The sequence below is a fragment of the Carcharhinus amblyrhynchos genome, chromosome 22 (assembly GCF_965287045.1).
Source record: "Carcharhinus amblyrhynchos chromosome 22, sCarAmb.v2.hapA, whole genome shotgun sequence".
In the NCBI taxonomy this organism is placed as follows: Eukaryota; Metazoa; Chordata; class Chondrichthyes; order Carcharhiniformes; family Carcharhinidae; genus Carcharhinus; species Carcharhinus amblyrhynchos.
Window position 1 is genome coordinate 12,526,786 of NC_137345.1, and position 24,160 is coordinate 12,550,945.

The following is a 24,160-nucleotide window of genomic DNA, read 5'->3' on the forward strand; positions in this document are numbered from 1 at the left end:
CCCAGGAATTAAATTATTAACTTACAGCAACCATCTTCGTATATGCTAGGTGTAACTCCAAACAGAGGAGAGTTTCTTCCCTCGTTCCCATTAACTCCAGTTTTGCTCAGGCTCCTTGATGCCACATTCATTCGCATGCTGCCTTCAGTAGAATCCTACTGTTCAGAAGGAGGCTATTCAGCCCATCGAGTCTGCACCAACCACAATCCCACCCAGGCCCTCACCTATAATCCCATGCATTTAATCTAGCTCGTCCCCCGATACTAAAGAGCAATTTAGCATGGCCAATCCACCTAACTTGCACATCTTTGGACTGTGGGAGGAAACCGGAGCATCCGGAGGAAACCCACGCAGACACGGAGAGCATGCGCAAACTTCACACAGGCAGTTTGTGACCCAAGGGGCAAACACATCTGTAGTAAGTGTGACACAGGTCAAACACATCTGTAGTAAGTGTGACCCAAGGGGCAAACACATCTGTATTAAGTGTAGTCCAGAGGGCAAACACATCTGTAGTAAGTGTGACCCAGAGGGCAAACATGTCCGTACTAAGTGTGACCCAGAGGGCAAACATGTCTGTAGTAAGTGTCAGTGGCTTCAGGAACTCCAACTGAGAGTCTCTGAACTGGAGGAGGTTCTGCAAAACATGTTATAGATCAGGGAGGGGGAAAGTTAGCCGGACACTTTACCTCAGGAAGTGACCACACCCTTTAGGTTAGGGTTTCCGATTTTGTCAGTGGTCAGGGAGTGGAGGATGTGCTTGCAAATCAGTTGGGTAAAGGGACCAAGAAGGTAGAAGTGGAAGGAACCTCAGCCATTGCAGCTGTGCTGTAGATTTGAGGCTCTTGCGGAGAAAGTAGGGGCTGCGGGTGATGGACAAATTGACTTTGGCTCTGTGGTGTATTGTGCCACTCAAATAGGGGATGTTAATACGAATATAGAGGCAGTAAGAGACAATATCTGCAGTCGAGAACCTGAGTGCAGACAGTTGCATTGCCTGCTCAGTGGCAGCAAATGTTATATTGGGATACAGCTTAGAAGCAACTTGAAGCACATGCTAAGTGTGGCATGTTGCAGAGGAACAAATGATTTTGGACCAATGGGAATAGAAACTTAGCCACCTTGCATCCCTTTTATGCCTAATTGCAGCAGCTAATATTCTCTGCCCCAAGGAGGCCTGATTAAATGCACCGTCTGGTGTTGGTACAGGCCTTTGACTCAGTGGTTCCTGGTGGTCGTTTAAAACTTCCAAATGCAAAAGAGGTGGAACAAATCTCTGACAGCTCATTCTGATCATTCAGGTCAGTCCTGAGCCTTAATGCATTTGTAATTGAAGTGCATCGGAACAGTAACAACAGACAACAGGCTTGCAATGCGCCTGAGTTTATTCTTACTAAATTTGTTCATAAAGAAATTAAAGTTTTTAGAAATATCTGATGTACACCAACAAGAGGGAGTCACACTGCATGGTCTTAACAAAAATCACAGTGGAGATAATTGTCACAATCTCAGCTTAGATGGTAAACTTGTGGATTTCCCACCCAACAATGCTTGGGCAAATTTTTTTATGACGGGCAACGCCATCTGCCAATTTGTCAACCAAGTTGTAGGTAAGAAAAAGACGTGAGATCATGTGAAGATTCTTGATTGACAACTTCAAGAATCCATTCATGGTGGACAGAGAAATTTTGTGGATTACCCATTCAAAAGCATGAGGGGACTGGACAGAGAAGGTAGAGAAGAATCTGTCCTTCTTATCATGAAAGGATCACAAATGAGAGGGCACAGACATTAAGTAATTGCAATGCTTCTAAGTTTATTCCATGATGTTTAAATTAGACAGATTTGGCAAAGCCCATACGATTGTTTCCTCTGTCAAAGATGGAATAATAAGGCCCAATGAAGACATCTCCCAGAATCCAGAGTCCTCCAGAATAGGTCGGAATGTTCATGCCAGCAAATCCACTCATACACAAACCTTCCAACTGGAAAAAAAGCAAAGAGAGTTAATTTCACAGAACGACTGCATTGCAAATATTGAGTCTTCTGTAAGAATTATTTTGAGAATTCCGATAATGCAGAAGAGGCCATCTGGCCCATCGAGTTTGCACCAACTTTCTGATAGAAAATCTTACCCAGGCACTATCTACATAACCCCACGTATTTATCCCACTGATTCCCCTAAACCTACACAATTTGGGACACAAAGGGGCAATTTAGCATGGTCAATCCACCAAACCTGCACAACTTTGGGCTGTGGGAGAAAACCAGACCATCTGGAGGAAAGCCACACAGACCCGGGGAGAACATGCAAACTCCACACAGGCAGTTACACAAGGTCAGAATTGAACACTGGTCCCTGGTGCTGTGAGGCAGCCGTGACAACCACTGTGCCACCTAGTCATAAAAATTGTCAATAATTTCCATGGTTCATTCTATGGTGAAGATGCGATGTTAATTCAAATCAAATGGATGAAGTGAAAACTATTTCCCCCTTTGCTCTTGATTTTTTCCTTTGTCAACTGTAACCAACTCCACCAGTCAATTATCACCCAGTAATTATCCAGGTTAAAAGAGGAACTAAAGTTTCGTTTGATAGCACAGAGGAGTCCTTGCACAACTAGCTTGACAAGAATTTGTATAATGAGACAGGAAAATGAATTGATATCAGGAACATTGGACAAAGACATCGATTGTCAGTGATTCACTAAATAAAAGTGAAGAGTTGTTGAAACTCAGTAAAGGGTGAATTATGGGTAATCACTGCTGGTTAAAAACTGGGAAATTGAGAAGCATATTGGGTAGGATTTACTGGCTGTTCCTGTTGACCAGATCTTCCAGTCCTGCGTATGGGGGAGCGTGTGAATAAAGGGAAGCTCCTTTGACATTGGAGAGGCTGGAAGATCCTGCCATCAGCCAATGGCAAGCAGCCTCTGCCACCGCAGGGAGGTGGTTTGGGAGAAAATCGGACCCATTGTGTCTCACACAGGAATGAGCACTTCAATTATATTGGCTGAAGTTTCTATTTAATGGAAACAAAGCAAGTGTAAGTAATTTGATCCATCTGTCCACTGTTATTTTACACTTGGATGGGTGCAGTTGTGACAATACAGACTGACACTATCTGGTACAAAGCAGCCCAAGTGATCGAGAGCCTATGCGTCCACTTAGGCACTCATCACTCCACCCAGTGATGAACCGTAGCAGTCGCATTCAACTTGCCAGGTCTTCCTCAAAGACACACTTCAAACCATAAACCTGTCCCATCTCGAAGGATGAGAGCAGGGTGTGCATAGGAACGATAACACCTCCAAGTTCCCCTCCAAGCCAACTTGACTTGGACGCATCTTACCATTCCTTCATCGTTGCTGGATCAAAATCTTGGAACTCCTTTCCGAGCTGCACTGAACCCTCACAACAAGGGCTGCAGAGGTCTAAGAAAGTGTCTCACCACTGCCTTCTCAAGGACAATTAAGGATGGGCAACAATTGCTGCCCTTGGCAGTGACACCCACATCCAAGGAATTAATGGATAAGGACCTTCTCCTGCACTATCAATCGATATGAAAATTTATAGTTTCACAAAGAGTAGTATAGTTATTTAATCCTACCATTTTGTACATTTTCATTAATTTTCTGCTTAATTTCTCTTTATATAAACTGAGGAGCAATTTTACTGGATACTGAGGACAGAGAACATAGCCAAACCGTTCAAAATCAACTTTGTCAAATACAATCAAAAACATACCTGGAGTACATATTCAGATGGTGTGAGGGGATAATCAATTCCATTGATAGTGAAGACTACGTTAGGCATACTGGATATATCGTTGCAGTTGACGGAGTACTGTAAAACAGATAAAGCATAAAACAACGATTGTGAGCAGAATGTTCTCAGGGAAATACTGGTGAGAAAGACTCATCCAGCTCGCAAAATCAGTGACCTAATTATTGGATGCGCACTTGGTCATGTTTAACAGTAGGTGTGGACTATGTACTGGCAGCAGTGTGGAAACGAGCCTGCAAGTGGACTTGCTGAAATTGTGGGAAGCTCCCTGTAACCAAACGGTGGGATCACTACCAGAAGGATGTGGAGGCTTTGGAGAGGGTACAGGAAAGATTTTCCAGGATGTTGCCTGGTTTGGAGGGCATCAGCTATGAGGAGAATTTGGAGAAACTTAGCTTGTTCACACTGGAATGATGGAGGTTGAGGGATGACCTGCTAGAAGTCTACAAGATTATGAGAGACATGGATAGAATAGACAATCAGAAGCTTATTCCCAGGGTGGAAGGGTCAATTACTAGGTGTGAGGGGCAAGGTTTAAGGGAGATGTATGAGGTAGATTTTTTTACACAGAGTGTGGTGAGGGCCTGGAACTCGTTGCCGGGGAGGTAGTGGAAGCAGATACGATACTGAGATTAAAGGGGCATTTGAACAAATACATGAATAGGATGGGAATAGAGTGATATGGTCCCCGGAAGAGTAGGGGTTTTACTTAAGTCAGGTAGCATGATTGGTGCAGGCTTGGAGGGCTAAAAGGCCTGTTCCTGTGCTGTAATTTTCTTTGTTCTTTGAATTATTTATCAGTGAAACAGAAGATCCCAGGTTTAGCTCCTGGCTGTCTGAGTGTAAAGTTTTGCCAGGCCTCACAGCACCAGGGATCCAAGGTCAATTCTGGCTTTTGGGTGACTATGTGTGCATTTTGCATGTTCTCTCCATGTCTGCATGGGTTTTCTCCAGGTGCTGCAGTTTCATCCTGCAGTCCAAAGGTGTGCAGGTTAGGTGGATAGGCCATGATAAATTGCCCCTTTGTGTCCGAAGCTGTGTAGGTTAGGGAATTAGTGGGATAAGAATGTGGGGAAACAGGGATAGCATCTGGGTAAGATGCTCTATTAGAGAGAGTTAGTGCAGACGTGATAGGCCGAATGGCCTGCTTCTGCACTGTAGGGATCCTATGACATAGTCTTGGTAATTTGGCTTATGAATGAGGAGGTGCTGAGGAACGTTACCCACAACCTCCATAAAGAAAACTAATGTACCATCAATTTTCCAAATGTTTTGTTTTGGTCTTTCCTTAGCATCTCAATGTTAATTGTATAATGTTGATTTATTTATTTTTCAGATGGTGGGTATTAACTGGAGATTTACTTGTTTTCCTACATCTAAGAGGAGACTGAAACAGAGGTTGTTGGTTTTGAAGTGTATGTTTATCATGTTTAGTTCAGTAAATAAGTGGGTGTAAAATGTGTAAAGGTGAGGTGTAGTTCTATCCTTTACCACCTGGTTTTCTACATTCCAACAGGTAGGCTGCCACCCTGGTCACTCAGGGGGATTCATCTCCACTATTTGACAGCTCAGTTTCTCCAGCTGTCCTGGGAGTGATGAGGTTGGATTTACTGGACATTTAGGGACACCTAACAATGTGAATCTCTTCCCAACCCTCCTTTGTCAATTCCTTTGTTTGAAATTGGTGGATACTTCATCCTACATAAAACCCGCAGGGATCTTAGATCATAGAATCCCTGCAGTGCAGAAGAGGCCTTTTGGCCCATCGCGTGTGCACTGATTCTCTGGCAGAGTATCTTACCCAAGCACTCTTCCTGCCCTATTCCTGTAAGCCCAACATTGACCATGCCTAATCCATATAACCTGTACCCCTTGGATTGAGATTGCCCATTATCGGTAAATTAGGGATAAGGATTTGCTGAGATGCCACGTGCATGAAGGAACTTAACTGGGACAGCCCAAACTCCTTTTGCATGGGATTCTTGCAGCAAAGGCTGGGAATTTTTAACCTTTTAGTGTAGACTAAGTTCAGAACTAAATGTGAAAGGCAGAAGGCAAATTCACATCATTCTTCATTCTCCCCCCCACTGTACATTACGCTTCTAAAGAATGTTCTATGATATAATGTGAGAATTGGAGAGAAATTGCAACATTCAGTAGACTGACTGATGTATTTAGGTTTTTAAACTTTTTATAAAAAAATCTAAACCCCAAAATAAATAAAGCATCAGCTCATAAATATTTCAAAATGAGCAGAAACTCCTGAGGTTGATTTTAAAATCTGATATGTTCCATAGAAGCTTACCGTGCCATAGTAACCTTCAGTTGCACCAATGCCTTGCTGGATAGAGGTAATATCTGCACTGGGGCCAGTGAGCAGAGAAGTGCCAGTATCAACAACAGCCTGACAGCCGCCATCACACGCCACAACCTGCCCATTGATTGTGACTCTGAAAGAGGAAAAGACATAACTGAACCCATTCTCTCCCAAAATCTCTCTGCTTCTCTACTTCTCCCTCCTCCTTTTACCTACTCCTTAAAATCTACTTTTCTGACCAAGCATTTGACCACCTAACCCACCTCCAGATAATATAACGTGAAAATATGTTAGTGCTACCCTCTGAACCTGCTCACCATTCAGTAAGGTCATAGCAGATCTTTGACCTGAGTTCCAGCTTCCCGCATGTGATAACCACCACGAACAGCATGGGGAATCATTAATTGACCTCACAGTTGGCTCATTGAATATGAGCTCCTTGGGGATTGGTAATTAGTCAACCAGGTGGAGTTCACATACCGAGCCTAGGTATGGCTCCTGCTCTGTCCAAGGCTGCTAGAAATTACAAAGGACAGTGAATGTAGCCCAATCCATCACCCAAACCAGCCTCCCATGCATTGACTATGTCTACACTTCCAACTGCCTCGGAAAAGCAGCCAGCATAATCAACGATCTCATGCATCCCAGATATCGTCTAGTCCACCTTCTTCCATTGGGAAAAAGAAACAGAAATCTGAGATGACGTACCAAAAGAGCCAAGAACAGCTTCTCCCTTGCTGCCATGAAACATTTGAATGTACCTATCTTCTTTAATATGATCTTTCTGTACACCCTAGCTATGACTGTAGCACTACATTCTGCACTCTCTCCTTCTAATCTCCCCCATGTAATTTATGAATGGTATGCTTTGTCTGCGTAGTGCAAGAAACAATATTTTTCATTGTATCCCAATACACGTGACAATAATAAATCAAATCAACTCAATTGTGGTCTGGAAGGTATCCGTTAGTTGGCTAGTTTCATGTGTTTTTCACTGAATGTTGAGAGCTGTTACGCACTAACACAATCGCTACTCAAATATTTCCACGTCAAATGCATGATTTTCAATGTTGTGTACATTGTGATTGTTACAGAATGCATGTCAACTGTAGAATGGATTGGTCATTTACCTGTCCACACTGATTTGCCAGTAAGTTTCCTGACTGAGGGGCACCCAGTTAATTTCACCAGTGTAGCGGCTTGGATCGATTCCACCAAAAACAACTTCACTTCCAGACGCACCAGCCTCTCTGTAAAACAATTCAACCTGAGCGTCAGTTTCAGCAATGAGCTTCAGATACTGAAATGAACAGTAACAGAACATCAGACATTCCTGAGCAGTCATGTTTAATTTTGCACTCGCACAATGTGGTGTCAATCGCCAAAATCTTGCTGTGTTTACGATCATAACCCCCCTGCGGACGGCATGCTCCTACCACAGGTTTCCCGGCAGCAAGGGGAGTGTTCATCAGGAATCCATAGAGTCATAGAACCATACAGTGCAGGTGAAGCCTTTCGGCCCATCGAGTCTGCACTGACACATGTGAAACACTCGACTTCCCACCTAATGGGAAACCCCATTGGTAACGGCAGGACCCGAACATCATGCTGCCAGCAAGTGCTGCTCCATCTCCCATCACTGCGAAATACACCACAGAGAGGGAGGAAAATCCCCACTCAATATTTTTCTATAAGAAAACCCACTTGATCCTTTTTGTGCTGATTGGAATTAAGCAACATTGTTTCCAAAATCCCTGAACAGGATTGCAATTATCCAATTTCCCATTGTGGATCTAAAAATCGAAAGGAGTTGAATATGCCCACTGGGATCCAATTGGATTTGTTTTGAACCTTGCCAGAAGATGAAGAGCGACATGATATGTAAACAGTTCTTGAGCTTGACTGAAGGAACATCAATTAGGGCAAGGGAAAGACTATTGTATTCTCTGGCTTTGTGATAACCATAAGTGAATCCCCCATTTTATTCAGAGTGCTACTCCACAGGAGCTTACAAATTAGGAGCAGGAGTAGGCCATTCAGCCCTTTGAGCCTGTTCCGCCATGATCATGGCTGATCAGATTGTAACCTCAACCCCACATTCCTGCCTACCTCGAATGACTTTTTATCCCCTGCAGTGGAAGTGCAAAGAAGCTCAGAAAGCGTACCTAGTCAGGTAAAAAGCAAACAGGTCCTGTTGCACCAGACCCTCAAGCATCATGTTATCAAACACAGGTGTAACATCGGATGAAGCAATGCTTGGAAAGGCCAACCCAAGAATCCCATCAAATTCAGGATTGGAGAATGAGTTGCCAGGTTCGGTCTCACTTAGGCCAAATTCCTGGTTTGTGACAGCAATGCCTGACACCTGGAAGAAAGAAGAAAGCTAACTCATTCTGAGGAACTATTACACTGAGAGTCATCAGTAAACCGTATCGTTGTCTGGGTCACACAAGACCTGAACTTAAAGAATACAGCAATAGTGAGAAAGCCTAGCAATTTTGAAGAAAATCCACAGCTATTTCCGAACACACGTAACATCGCAGGAACTAAATACATCACCAGCTGTGCAGCAAACTATGCATGTGTGCTCTACATGGGATCCAGGGCAAGGATTACATATGAACATATGATTTAGGAGAAGGCCACTTGGCCCCTTGTACCTGCTCCGCCGTTCAACGAAATCAGGGTCGATCTGATTTTAACCTCAACCACACATTCCTGTCTACCTGCGATAACCTTTCACCCCTTTGCTTATCAAGTATCTATCTACGTCTGCCTTAAAAGTATTCTAAAACACCACCTCCGCCACCTTTCGAGGAAGAGAGTTCCAAAGATTCATAACTCTCAGAGAAAAATATTTTCCACATGTCAGTCTTAGAATAGGCGACCTCTTATTTTTAAACGGTGACCATGATTTCTAGATTCTCCCACAAGAGAAACATCCATTTCACACCCACTTTATCAAGTCCTCTCAGCCTCTTCCATATTTGAATTAAGTCGCCTCTTAGTCGTCTAAACTCCAGCAGAAACAAGCCTAGTCAGCCCAGGCTTTCATCATAAGGCAACCTGCAAGGGGAACCTGTAGGTGCAGGGGTTCCCATGTGGCTGCTTTCCTTTGCCTTCTGGGATTGAGGGTTGAGGGTTTAAAAGTTGCTGTTGAGGGAGCCTTGGTAAGTTGCTGAGGTGCGTATTACAGTTGGCACACAGTTGGCCTCTGTATACCAGTGGGGGAGGCAGGAAATGTTGAGGTTGGTGAGTGGGATACTGATAAAGCAGGCTTCAGCTTCTTGAATTCTGCTGGAGCTGCATTCACGCAGAAAAGCGAAGTGTATTCCAACATACTCCTCATTTTTTCCTCCTAGGTCAAAGAATCATTGAAGGACAGAATCCTGGAAGTTCAGAAAGAGGCCATTCGGCCCACTGGGTCAGCACCAGCACTCTGACAGAGCATCTTACCCAGGTCCTCTCTCCGCAGCCGCACACGTTTACCATGGCTACACATCTTGGGGCACTGAGAAGCAATTTAGCATGGCCAATCCACCTTATCTGCACATCTTTGGACTGTGGGAGGAAACTCACGCCGACATGGGGAGAATGTGAAAACTTGACACAGACAGTCACCCAAGGCTGGAATTGAACCCAGGTGCTAGCCACTGGGCCACCATGGTGGACAGACTTTGAAAAGTCAAGAGTTGAGTGACACATTACAGCATTCCCAGCCTCTGATCTGCTCTCGCGGTCACAGTATTTATTTGGTGACTTCGATTGTGTTTCTGGTCATTGTGAAGACCCAGATCTGATAATGGAACATATTAATATTCAGCCAACACACGCATAAATGGACATGATAAGAATTTTGATGTTTTGTCTTAACATTGTTAGTAAGTTATGATATACTTACAGTGAGTGTGTCATAGCCCAGGGTGCCAGTCATACTACCAGAACCATACTGAATGGACAGTGGTTGGCCCGTTGGTTGATAAGTTGAAGACCGGCTTGGTGCAAATTTATTGTGATTTCCTGCAAAAATAGAATTCAATTTAATGGTTTGGTTATTTTATTCCACTGCTAAGTCAAGCATGGATCCGACCAACAATTCTTCATTGGTAACACTGTTTGTTTCTCTTGTATTTTACACTCATTTCACTTCAGGGGTGATGGTCCTGGTGAATGAACCACTTTACATTTCAGGCACCCAACTTTTGTGATGAACATGTTGAACTAAAGCACAGGTTCGATGTGGAGGAAAGGGCACAAATTTCACCATTTTTCATTTCTTAACACAATCATCAATGGTTTCTCTGGGTGAGATTTCCATTTCGTTCCAAACATGGGCCGTGTTCACATGGACATTCATGATTACTGAGAAACAATTTGGATTATCCAGGTTGATTTCATGTAGGAGGCCTTAGTTCCATCAATGTGAAATGATACAATAGCTGCAATTCTCTGACATCACCCACAGCTGGGGTTCTCCAGTCCCGCTGCAATGAATGGAGATTTGGCTGAGCGTCAAATTCTCCATTCTCACTGGCAGTGATAGTGGGGGGCGTGCGAGACTGAAGAATTCCTGCCAATGCCTTTCACAACCACAGGACATGCCTGAGTGCTTCAGAACCAACGAGGTACTTTTGAAGTGTGGGTCCTTTTGTATTGTAATGGCAGCATGCTCCCACAGTAAACAAAGCAATAATCTGTTTTGGTGGTGTTCGTTAAGGGTTAATTATTGCCCAACACATCTGAGGGAACACCTTTTCACTTCTTTGGAAACACTGCAATGAAATTTTTTACTTGTGCCTCACACGGTGTATGAGGCCTTGGTTAGGGTCTGAAGAGACACTCCCAAGATTACAGCATTCCCTAAGAACTATGCTGGAATGTCGCACAAATTTTGGTGCTCATTCTCTGGAGTGGGATTTGAACTCACCACCTTCTGTTGTAGACGAGCAAAGGTTACCCATCGATTAAGACTGACCCTGTCTCTGCTGGATTCAAACTCAATTTCCCAAATGAAAACCTAAGAGCCACATAATTCCAGCGCATCCTTTTGTAGCACTAGTTTCTTTCATTAAGCATTCTTCACAGATTTCATGCTGATGTTGCCTGTAGCTACTCCTACCAGGAGATCTACCATCATGATATGTCACACTCACCTGCCTTGGACTATCCTCACATGTCCACTGCAGCTCATCTGCAATCACTCTGTGATTTCTGTCACCTAACTATAGCTATGTTGAGTCCTCTTTCTGCTGCCCTCTCTCTAACAGAGAGCTCTGTAGTTTCCAGCTCTGATCACTTGGCCAAAATAGTGACATTTTCTTTTCTGAATGTCACTTTAAAGATTTATTTTTGCTCTTGCAATTCCAGGCACCCCTTCTTTTGTCTTACAGTCTGTACATCAAAATTTTAGCATGCGCTCATCTCAGTGAACACATTTTAAAGGCCTCTGTTTTCTTTCACTGATCTTTATTTGCCTTCCAGAGGCAGGTGGGAAAATGGATAGAATGTACCATCTTTTTCCTTCATTTTTCCCTTGTTACAAGTTTGACTTTTGTGGCAGCAGAGACGGCTTCCCATTGGCTGCCAGCGGGGTCTTCCAATCCCGTCGCTGCCTATGATACTTTGTGTGTCTCATCCAACATATTGCTGGGTAACCTACTGCAGGGGTTGCTATTGGTAGGACTGGAAGACCCCGCCAATGGGAATGACTGGAAAATCCTGCCCATTGAGTCAATTAGCTGAGCTTTCAGATGACATGGACTCACCGAATATTTCTAACTCTTAACCCTCTGAGACACTTCTGGTACGTTTATACTTGTGATCAATTAAGTGTGCCCTCGGGACACTTTCTGAGTCAGGTAACTCCTAATGGGAGGAAATCTTGGGAAGACTGCTCATGGATACTTACGGCAAGATGGACTGTAGCAGTAAACTGAGGCGACCCAAAGGTTGGCTGAACCAGTGTCAAAGATGACGGAAAATTTCTGAGGTGGAGTTCCAATGCTGATATCTCCAAAGTAAGACATCTGGAGGGATATTTTAATAGATGAAACAAGATAAATTAGAATTTACCAAATGTTACATTGCTGCATTTCAGTACTTGTGGGCACACTGGGGAGATTTTCCTGTTCCCGAGCTTCAATCTATTGGACTATCGAGATGAACTTCATAGGAAGAAGTGATGTTGGGTGGATGGCTCCATGCCTGTACAGGAATCTGCCTGATTTTCCGTTGTATACTGCAGTGACAATCCTGGACACCTCGCCATTGGAACAAACAGACAGACCCATGTTAATGAGAGTGAAGGCTATTTTGAGCACAGTGTTAGTTTGCATGTGTAGACGAATGATACTTTTGCCTTAGTCTCAATGCCATATCCAAACTGTAGCTGCTTTGTACAACTGCAGGTCCATCATCAGACCTTGGATTTGGCAAAGCAACTTTCTTCCAATCGTGCTGGAAAATCTGCCTCCAATTCTTCAGCCTCCTGAATTGTCCGATCAGACTGAATCAAACTGTATCTTTTTATTCATTCATGAGTGTCGCTGGCTGGGCAGCATTGCCCATCCCTAGCTGCCTGAGGGCAGTTGAGAGTCAAGCACATTGCTGTGGCCCTGGAGTCACATGGAGGCCAGACCAGGTAAGGATGGCAGGTTACCTTCCCTATGGGATATTAGCGAACCAGATGGGTTTTTCCAGGAATCAACAAAGATACCTTTTTTTAATTGAATTTAAATTCCACCATCTGCGGCCGTGGGATTTGGACCGGGACCCCGCACATTAGCTGAGTTTTCTGGATTAATGGTCTAGCAATAATATCACTCGGTCATTGCCTCCCCTTAACCTTGAGCTATGCTGAACTTTGATCTGGGAGGAAATTTCTAGCTGTTCATGCTGGTGGGTTTTCCATCCCTGCTGCAGTGAGCGGAGCTGAGTGCGTAATTGCTGTCCTTGCTTGCAGGGGTGATGTTAATTGCTGGAAAATTCTGGATTTTCTTATCCTAAATGCTTATGTTCAAGACTGCTCATGGTAACCACTTCACCTGACTTCTGTCCCCCTCGGTACAAAGTTCCTAATCAATGCTTTCATCATCTTAAGAGCTGATTTTTCAAATGTACAATGTTCACACGCTTTAGTTCGTTCAGCGCACTGTAGCTGATCCACTATTCCCAAGTTCCTGAATGCGCATACCTCTGTGCTTATCTCAGAGAGAAACTGTCTTCCAACTGTAGGCTTCCTCATTCCATTGTTCACACCACTCCACTCTACCTCAACACTCTTCACTTGTCTTCGTATATCCCAGACCACAATCTCCACCCCAATATTCCAGAACTAAATGGTGGGTGAGTGTTATCCCTCCCCCATTAATGGCGCAGTTAAACTGCGGTGATTCTATTCGTCACTCTGGCCGCTAATTTGCTCTTGGTTTTAACAGCAGATGAGGCTTCTGCTGTTGCTTGGGAGACTCTCATTAACAACCGAAAACTGGGCTCTCTGGAATGGTGGCTCTGCCCTGCTACCAGGCCAGGAAACACTGTTGGGAAGTCAGTGCATCCAATGAGGTTTAAGTGAATAAGAAAGACCAAAATTAGTAGGGCTGAAAGGAACAACAGTATTTTTATGGATCCCACATGGAGATCTTGGGCACCTCCTGCTCCAGGCTGCCCACCACACCCGGCTGTAAGACTTTTACCACACTCTCCCCTCGAGGACTGAACCTGATGACAGCAAAAAATCTCCTGATCCTGGCAATGGGTCATCCGGTCTTCACCCTGACATTTTCCCCCAGTCCCACCTACAATATTCTCGATATTGTCAGACTAGTATTGAATATTCACATCTCCTGTTGAGGTAGATAAAACACTAATTTTTATTGGAATGCGTCTCACTGTGGTTACATTTCACCATGAGGTTGTACAAGCGAGAGAGCACGATCATGTGATCTCGCATCATATCCTCGAGCCTCCTCCGTTATTGGATAAGATTAGGACTGATCTGATTTTTACCTCAACTGCAGATTCCTGCCACCTTCTTCCTTATCAAACACATCCGCCTTAAAAATATTCAAAGATGCTGCTTTGGCCACCTTTTGAGGAAGAGAGTTCCAAAGACTCATAACCCTCTAAGAGGAAAAAAATTCTCCTCATCTCTGTCCTAAATGGGTAACCCTTTATTTTTAAACAGCATCACTATTTCAAGATTCTCCTACAAGTGCAAACATCCTCTCCACTTTGGAGTGTAGGAGAAAATTGGAGAACCTGGAGGAAACCCACTCAGGTGCAAGAACATTCAAACACCACACAGTCACCCTAGGCTGAAATTGAACCCGGATCTTTGGCGCTGTGAGGCACCAGTGCTAAACCTTTCTGTCCTTTGCCTCAAAAAAACTCAGAAGGATTACTTACGTCCAAGAAGTTTGAAAGTGATTCTGTAGCCATGGACTGGGGGTTGAAGTGTCCGCTAAATTTGGAGTATGGATTGTACGGGTGCGTTCTCAGGTATTCCTCAAGAAGTCCTTGTTCTTTAAGATATTGGCGGGTAGATTTACCCTTCCTCAAGGGAACCCTGTGAAGATAAACAAGACACACATTCGGAGTTGAATCAACATTATGAGCAACCTGCACTATAGACATTTTAATTGAAGTAGAGAATGAGAACTAAATGTGAACAAGCATTGTGACAATGGAGAAAAATATTACAGTCACAAAACACTGGCTTTCAAAACCATGTGTTAGCTGGAATGCTTGTATAAAGAACAAGAAGGGAGTTTGGCCTTGATGTTAACTCGGGGTGGAATCAATGCATTCTCCTGGGGGAACTGGGGGAAATTGACAAAGTCACATATCGAGGCTTCAACACATTTTTTATTAGAAATATATCTATCTCCTTCTTGAAACCATTTAACGATTCTGACTCCACCGTGCTATGGGGCAGCAAGTTCCAACAATTCACCCTTCTTTGTGAGAAGTTTCTCCTCATCCCAGTTTTGGATCTATTGCCTCTCAACTTATACCTGCAACCTCTTTTTCCAGATTGCCCCATAAGAGGAAACATTTGGTCTACATTTACTCTGTCAATCCCTTTTAAAATTTTATATACCTCGATCAGATCCCCTCTCACCCTAAACTCCAGTGAGTATCAACCCAAACTGTTTAATCTCTTCTCGTATGCTAAGGAAAGAGAAATGCCATCACCACTGATCTGAATATCAAAGCAAAATACTGCTGATGCTGGAAATCAGAAATAAAATTGATTTCACAAAAGGTCTTCGATAGAAAATGCTGGAGGAAGAAACAATCGGTAAGAATGGGAATTTAGAGACATTGGTTTGATGAAATGAATGGCCCAAATCTTCTGTTCTCCGGATTGTCAGTGACAGAACATACACCCAAAGGTGCACTCCGGGACATTGTGGAAGTCCTCAATCACTGACTGACGTGCGAATTGCCTGGAAAACTTCAACTTCCAATGGACAATTCCCCCACTCTCTATGACCCATCGCGAATGTCTCTAGCTCAGAGCTGGGGTTGGAGGTTTTGGACCGTTGTGCCGTTACATACCTGACCTCTCATCAGAACTGCTTATTTACCTACCTGATCAGGCATTCGGAGAGCTGGAGGCAAGCGAGAGTGATGAGCAGCCACTTCATCTTGGCAGGCACTGGGCAAGGCGCTGTGGGATTTGTGAGTGTTCTGGTTGTTTTTATACTATTCTGTATCAAATCTATGCCCTTGTTCAAAAAGTCAAATGATGTAGATTGTTAAAAATATCATGACTAATTGCTTGGGTAAGGGCACACGCAAATAATGCACGTTAATTAATAATAAAGAGATATTTTGAGATTTGTATGTCAAGCTTAAAGAAGCTTATCAAGCTGATAAGAAGGCCACGTGCATATTTGTAAAGAAAGATAACATTTAGTCCTTGTGGTTTGAACTTGTTCCGTAGATTGGCCACATTGGAAAGTACAACGATTATCGAAACCTAGAACATGTTTCAAGCATGAGGAATATGGGAGGCCGATTGTTCATTTATATCAAAAATCAACACAAAGAAAAATACCTGCATTTTTATAACGCATTTTTCTCAGCCAGTGAATTGCATTTATGCACAGTCACTAGTGTAATGTCAGGAATATGGCAGCCAATTCGTACACAGCAAGCTCCCAGAAAGAATTTGAAACAAAAATATTCCTTTCTCACTTTTACAAAACCAATGTTCAGAGTGGATGGGGCAAGCCTCTCATCGATCACCTTGCTTGCTCCAAAAACCAATTCAAATTGTATCCAATTCCTGTTCCCACAAAAGAGACATTAGATCCAAGCTGACAAAAAAATGGGCCTCAGCCTTTTCGCTCAGAGAAACCTCCCAGAGGGAAACATGATAATAACCAGATAATCGGTTCCTCCTGATATTGTTTGAGGGATGATTATTGGCCAGAAGACCAGGTACAACATATACTTTTATATGCATGTTGGGCCTTGGAGCTCGGGATAGCGGTGGCGAAAGGTCCCATCCCTTTCCATGATACGGCTGACCAGAAATCACTCCCACTCTCACAACCTGCCTTTGAAATCTGTCAGAACATAGAACATAGAACATTACAGCGCAGAACAGGCCCTTCGGCCCACGATGTTGCGCCGACCAGTTAAAAAAAAAACAATGACCCACTAATCTAAACTAATCCCTTTTCGTCCATAAACCTATCCACGGATCGTCGATAATTGACCTGTTTGGCCATTTTATGAATGCAACATACTTGGCCATCAATTCTTGGAGTGGGAATTGAACCCAGAAACATGGAGTCATGGAGTAGTAGACTTTAACAGCACAGAAAGAGGCCATCTGGTTCATCATGTCTGTGCCGGCCATCAAACACCTAGCTCTTCTTATCCCATTATCCAGCACTTTGTCCATTGCCTTGTATGTTATGGTGTTTCAAGTGCTCATCTAAATGCTTCTTAAATGTAATGAAAGTTCCCACTTCTACCACCCTTTCAGGCAGTGAATTCCAGATTCCCACCATCCTCTGGATGAAAACATTTTCCCTCAAAATCCCTCTAAATTGCCTGCTCCTTACCTTAAACCTATACCCCTGGTTTTTGACCCATCTATTAAGGGGAAAAGTTCCTTCCTTTTCACTCTTTCCCCTTCATAATTTTGTATACCTCAAACAGGTTCTCCCTCCATCCTCTCTGCTCTAAGGCAATCAACTCCTCTCTTCATAGCTGAAACACTCCAACCCAGGCAACAACCTGCTGTATCTCCTTTCTAGTGCAAATCCCATTCTTCCTACAGTGTGGTGATCAGAACTCGACACAGTACTCTAGCTGTGGCCTAATGAGTGTTTTATACAGCTCCATCATAACCTCTTATATTCAATGCCTCGGCTAATAAAGACAAGTATCCCAAATGCCTTCTTAACCATCTTATCTATCTGTCTTGCTGCCTTCAGGAATCTTTGGACACGTACCCTATTATCCCTCTGGGCCTCTGTACCACCCAGCGACCTACCATTCATCATGTATTCCCCTGTCTTGTTGGTCTCCCCAAAATGCATCACCTCATGCTTTTCAGGATTAAGTTCCATTTGTCACTGTTTTGTCCATTGACCCGTCGTCTATTTCGCCCTGTAATCTAAGAGTTTCCTCCTCGCTATTTACCACACCACCAATGTTGGTGTCACCTGCAAACTTACTGATCATGTCCCCCCCGCTACATTCACATCTAGATCATTAATGCACACACAAACAGTGCAGGACCCAACACCAATCCCTGCAGGAAGAAGTCTGACAACACCAGGTTTAAGTCCAACTGATTTATTTGATAGTAAACTCGCAAGCTTTTGGGGTTTGCCCCTTCATCAGGCGAATGGAGAGTTCTGGCCTCAGACAGAGCATATAAAGCACAGACAGTTTACAGTTTACTGATTAGAATGTGAGTCTTTACACCTAACTTGCTATTCAAGTCTTAAAGAGGCCAAGAATGTGAGTGGAAGGAGCATTAAGCCCAGGTTAAAGAGATGTGTATTGTCTCCAGGCAGTACAGTAAGTGAGGTTTAGCAAACCCAGGCAAGTCATGGGGGTTACAGAAAGTGCGACATGAACCCAAGATCCCTGTTGAGACCGTCCTCATGTGTGCAGAACTTGGCTATCAGTCTCTGCTCAGCGACTCTGTGCTATCGTGTGTCGTGAAGGCCGCCTTGAAGAATGCTTACCCGAAGGTCAGAGGCCGAATGCCCGTGACCACTAAAGTGTTCGCCAACAGGAAGGGGACCTCTTGTTGGTGTGGTGCCTTGCCTGGTGATTGTCGAGTGATGTTCATTCACTCATTGTTGTAGTGTCTGCATGGTCTCCCCAATGTACCATGCTTCGGGACATCCTTTCCTGCAGTGTATTAGGTAGACAACGTTGGCCGATTTGCAAAAGTATGTACTGTGTACCTGGTGGATGGTATTCTCACGTGTGATGCTGTCATCCGTGTCGATGATCCGGCATGTCTTGCAGAGGTTGCTGTGGCAGGGTTGTGTGGTGTTGTGGTATACTCCTGAAGGCTGGGTAGTTTGCTGCGAACAATGGTCTGTTTGAGGTTGTGCGGTTGCCAGAAGGCAAGAAGTGGGAGTGTGGGGATGGCCCTGGCAAGATGTTCGTCTTTATCAATGATATGTTGAAGACTCTGGAGAAGGTGTCGGAGCTTCTCCGCTCCGGGGAAGTACTGGACGACGAAGGGTACTCTGTCCACCATGTCCCGTGTTTGTCTTCTGAGGACATTGGTGCGGTTTTTCGCTGTGGCGCTGTCGAGCGTCATATCCTATTCTTCTGAGGGCATCTTTCAGCGTCTGGAGGTGTCTGTCACGATCCTCCTCATTCTGGCATGAACACCACAGGACACAGACTTCCAGTCACACGAATAACCTTTGACCACCATCCTGAGCTTCATCACCCTGAAGCTCTAAGCTTCAGGCTCAGAGAGAGGGATGCTAACCACTGCTCCACGAGATCCCCATTCCTCGTCAGGTATCGAAAGTTATTTCCAACTCTAAAAGTTCCCCAAAGGGAACAATTGATTTATCATGAGGTTGTGTTTGGAGTTGTCATGACCAAAATAGTCCTTTAACGAAGTTATTCAATTGTCCATGAACGGTTTCCTTGCATGTCGATAGATTAGTGATTTATATTTTAACTGGGGAGACTGGCGTCAGACTGAGGGAGAGGTTTTCCAGACTGGAAAAGTGCGCCAGATGTCATTGGACTTTTGTATGACCCCGTCCCAACTGCGAGGATTCCCATGGCGGGAAATCCTGCCCATAGTCTCTGCAAATGCAATCACAATAAAAATAGATCTAAATCTGATAAATACAGTTGATCTTACTGAGCATATGATACCATTTACAATTTTAAAGTTTGTTTATTAGTGTCACAAGTAGGCTTACATTAACACGGCAATTAAGTTACTGTGAAAATCCCCTAGTTGTGACACTCTGGCACCTGCTCGGGTACACTGAAGGTGACTTTAACATGGCCAATGCCCCTAAACTGCATGTCTTTTGACTGTGGGAGGAAACCCATGCAGACACAGAGAGACCATGCAGTCTCTCTGGGATTGAACCCAGGCCCCTGGCTCTGTGAGGCAGCAGTGCTAACCACTGTGTCACTGTGTTGGATTGATTGATAAGACAACTATAGAGTAAAAACCTTTCTGAGCAATAATGATCCATCGAGTCACTCATTTTTGAGAGGGGGGGGGTAGTTCCGCTGCCACTCAGCCTGTGATCAGTGAAGAGGAAGAGGGGGTCTGCTGCTACTCTGCCTGTGATCAGTGAAAAGGAAGGGGGGGGTCCACTGCCACTCTGCCTGAGATCAGCCGAAGGGAAGGTGGGGAGGGGACTGCGATCACCTGGGTAGCGGGGATGTTGGGGGGATAAGGGGGCCAGTAATGTTGTGGGGTTGAGGCAACGTCTGTGTAGGCCAGGGAGATGCATTAGCCGACCAGGGAGGGATGTAGCAGGGGAGCAGCATTCTATCATTTCCTTTCCGCACATGCGCAGTTTGAGGTGCCGATCGGAGCTGCAGGATTTCGGGCACGTTAATCAGGCTTCTGCAGCATGATTCGGAATCGGTTATATATTTTTCAGGCTGAGTGCGTATAGGGGTGCCTGAGAGTGGGTCTAAAAGTCGGATCTGAAAGACTTCCAGTTTCAAGTCCACCCAGCAGTTAGAATCAAAATGGTAAAATAGGGCCCAGAGTCTCATTCTGTCCTTATCCAATATCCACACAGGTACAACCTCTTGGATAATGAAATAAGGAGCATTTTTTTTTCTCTGTTACGCATGCTAGAAAGGGCTGGAATCAGCATGCTTGAGCTCAGTTGATATTCTAGTGTAGACACAGTTGTATGGTAGACATTTCCAGCTGCCAGGTTGCATGTCAAAAGGTCCCACAAACAACAATGAGGTGAATAACCAGCTAATCTTTTCTGTTGGTTTTGATTGAAGAATGTGAATATTGGAGAATATCTGCTCTTCCTTTTTTGTGAAAGTTTACCTGAACAGGAAGGCAGCCTGTGGATTAACATAGCATTTGAAAAACATCACCTGCAAAGCAGCACTCCCTCAGAGCTGTACTGAAGGGTAAGCCAAGGTCAAGCACTTAAACCTTGGATAGAGGCTTTTGTGGCGAGTCACGACTCTAAACCCACATCTACAATTAACAAAGCGCCTTCTTGCAGTCAGATGGGGTTTCTAAGTCGATGGAGCATTACTCTTACTATTGATGAACCCCTTAATTAAAGTATCATTGTGCAACCTAGGAAATTAACTGGAGATATTTCAGACTCCATGGCAGCTAAATATCTAAAAGTTGTATCCCGCAATGAAAAAGTTAATTTATCTTCGGGTACACTTTTGACATTGTTACTTTGTGGTTCTGATAGGACTGTTTATAATTCGATATTGTAAATGTATTTTAAATTGTTTTATCGATTATATTCAATACCACAACAATGAAGATGTTTTATTACAATCTAAATGTTCTCAGTTGGTTGCCACTTAAGTGTACTAGTGACACAGCCAAAAAAGATTAAGTTTGAGATAAGCTTATTAGGAGTACATTAATGTAAATGAAAAGTCACCATGGTCCCAGATGACCAGAGACTGGTGGTGATTTAATCATCTCAACTCAGGCGAGGGGCAAGGTTGAGAAAGCAAACCCCACTTATAACCTCAACCGTAATAGGAATTGAGCCCGCATTGTTGACATTGCTTTGCATTATGAACCAGCCATCCAGCCAACTGAACTAACCAACTACAAGCACATTAATGTAATTGCCAGTGACACTTTGGCCAAAATTTCCTTTGCTCTCGGCTCCGACGAAGGGTCACACAGACATAAGAAATAGGAACAGGCCATCTAGCCCCTTGAGCCTGCTCTGTGATTCAGACATGAAACATTGGCTCTATTCTTTCTCCACCGACCTGCCGAGATTTTCCAACATTTTCTGCTTTTGTCCCGGTACATTAATATTTACTTCGCAAATTCAGTGATCAGATCTGATGGGACATTGGGATGAGTTGGTCTGAGGGGGTATAAATGTTGTTGCTCAGACCCCAAAATTTAACTTCTGAAGAGTTTCTGAACCAACGCAATGGGCAAAATGTAGGGGCTGCTCATCAACCTTACCTACATTCAGCTCCCTCAATGTCAGCTCAGAAACCATCGCCAGGCAAAAGTTGGGGAGGGAAGGTTATGTCAGCAAGGAAAAGTAAATGTGATGAAATTTATAACTTACTTTATTTTTTTTCTAAGAGTGTCCTTGTTCAAGGGAAAATCTGCCCGTGACATTCTTCAGGAGAAGGGATTGCTGGAAGAATCACCCTTCTAATCCCTGCGCAAAGTTTGAAGGACTCTTATTCAGCCAGTCCCTGGATGCATCCGAACCAATGGTTAACTATCTGGATATGAGTAAGTTTTCCAAACAGAAAAGAATTCAAAACAAATTTTCACCAGGTGGAATTACTGAGAATGTACAGCTCAGAAACAGGCCATCCAGTCTACAATGGCATTTGTGCTCCACTTGAACTTTCTCCGGTCATTCCTCATTTAAATCTACCATGGTAATCTTTTCTTCCCTTCTTCATAATTTTAAATCAAATCAAATCAGGAACGACATCAGGAAAGGTCTGACTCAAGAATCCCACTATCTACGGGGTGTCAATAAGGCTTCCTAAGGAACCATTGTATACCTGGGTCCATCAGAATTCAGTGGTGGCTCGGAGACTTACTGGGTCTCCCTTGTCTAGATTTCCTTTAAATGTATTGATATTATTTGCTTCAGCTGCTCCCTGTGGTAGTGAGTTCCACATTCTCGCCACTCTTTCGGTGAAAAAATAAACCTTCACAATTCCTGATTGGATTTCTTAGTGACTATCTGATATTGACAGACTCTAGTTATGCTCTTGCCACAAGAGGAAATATTCTTTCTGTACCCACCTCTGCCAAAACCTTTCGTAATTTTAAATACCTCCATAGCACGTTTTTTTTTCAAGGGAAAAGAAATACAGTCTGTCGATCCTTTTCTGATGTGTATTTATTAATTAATTTGTTAATGTCACATGTTGGCTTACATTCACACTGCAATGAAGTTACTGTGAAAATCCCCTAGACGCCACACTCCGTCACCTGTTTGGGTACACTGAGGGAGAATTTAACATGGCCAACTCACCTAACCGGCACGTTTTTCGGACTGTGGGAGGAAACCGGAGCACCTGGAGGAAATCCACACAGCCACAGGGAGAATGTACAGACTCGGCACAGATAGTGACCCGAGCCAGGAATCGAACCCAGATCCTTGGTGCTGTGAGGCAGCAGCGCTAACCACTCTGTCACTGGTCTCTGGATTACCAGCCCAGTGACAATACTACTATGCCACAAGTTCTTACTATTCACACTTCTCATGTTCTGACACTTACCGCCCCCCTCACCTCCAAATCTACCATTATCACTCTAAGCATCAAAAGACCGCAACATTTAAACCCCTTTGTCCTTGCAAACTTCCGCCTCATCTCCATCATACATTGTTAAATAAAGCAAGATATAGTGACTGTAATGTTTTAAGAACATAAGAACATAAGAAATAGGAGCAGGAGTAGGCCATCAAGCCCTTCGAGCCTGCCCCGCCATTCAATAAGATCATGGCTGATCTGTCGCTGCTCAGTTCCATTTTCCCGCCCTCTCCCCATAACCCTTAATCCCCTCTCCTATCAAAAACCCATCAACCCACGTCTTAAAAATATTTTGGTGTTTAAGTTTACCTATTAGCCTCATAAATAGGCTCACATTAACACTGAAATTAAGTTACTGTGAAAATCCCCTAGTTACCGCACTCTGACAGCTGTTCGGGTACACACTGACGGAGAATTCCGCATAGCCCAATGCACCTAACCAGCACGTCTTTCAGACTTATGGTAGGAAACCAGAGCACCCGGAGGAAACCCATGCAAACATGAGGTTTCAGCACAGACAGTGACCCAAACCAGGAATTTAACCCAGGTCCCTGGTGCTGTGAGGCAATAGTACTAACCACTGTGTTACTATGCTTGAAAAGCAGCCAGCATAATCAAGAACCTCGCACACCCTGGACATTCTCTCTTCCACCGTCTTTCATCGGGAGAAAGATACAAAAGTCTGAGGACACGCACCAATGACTCAGGAACAGCTTCTTCCCTGCTGCCATCAAGCTTTTGAATGGACCTATTTTATATTAAGTTGATCTTTCGCTTCACCCTAGCTATGACGGTAACACGATAATCTGCACCCTCTCCTTTCCTTCTTCCTATGTACACTATGAATGGTATGCATTGTAATGCTTTGTATAGCAAAAACCAATACTCTTCACAGTATCCCAATACATGTAACAATTTTAAATCAAATCAAATCAGGAAAGGCATCAGGAAAGGTCTGACTCGGGAATCCCACTATCTACAGGGTGTCAATAAGGCTTCCTAAGGAACCATTGTATACCTGGGTCCATCAGAATTCAGTGGTGGCTCAGGGACTTA

General features: G+C 43.9%; 1 protein-coding gene across 1 annotated transcript; it reads right to left on the reverse strand.

The window, feature by feature from the left end:
* Nucleotides 1-1,835: 1,835 nt before the first annotated feature.
* Nucleotides 1,836-15,753, reverse strand: LOC145356907 (pepsin A-like). The gene is made up of 9 exons (XM_080209899.1): nucleotides 15,698-15,753; nucleotides 14,510-14,669; nucleotides 12,012-12,129; nucleotides 10,005-10,123; nucleotides 8,269-8,468; nucleotides 7,234-7,353; nucleotides 6,092-6,236; nucleotides 3,748-3,846; nucleotides 1,836-1,985 (listed from the first exon to the last, which is right to left on the reverse strand). Exons 1-9 carry the CDS (start codon nucleotides 15,751-15,753, stop codon nucleotides 1,836-1,838), a joined length of 1,167 nt encoding a protein of 388 aa, XP_080066025.1.
* Nucleotides 15,754-24,160: the final 8,407 nt, after the last annotated feature.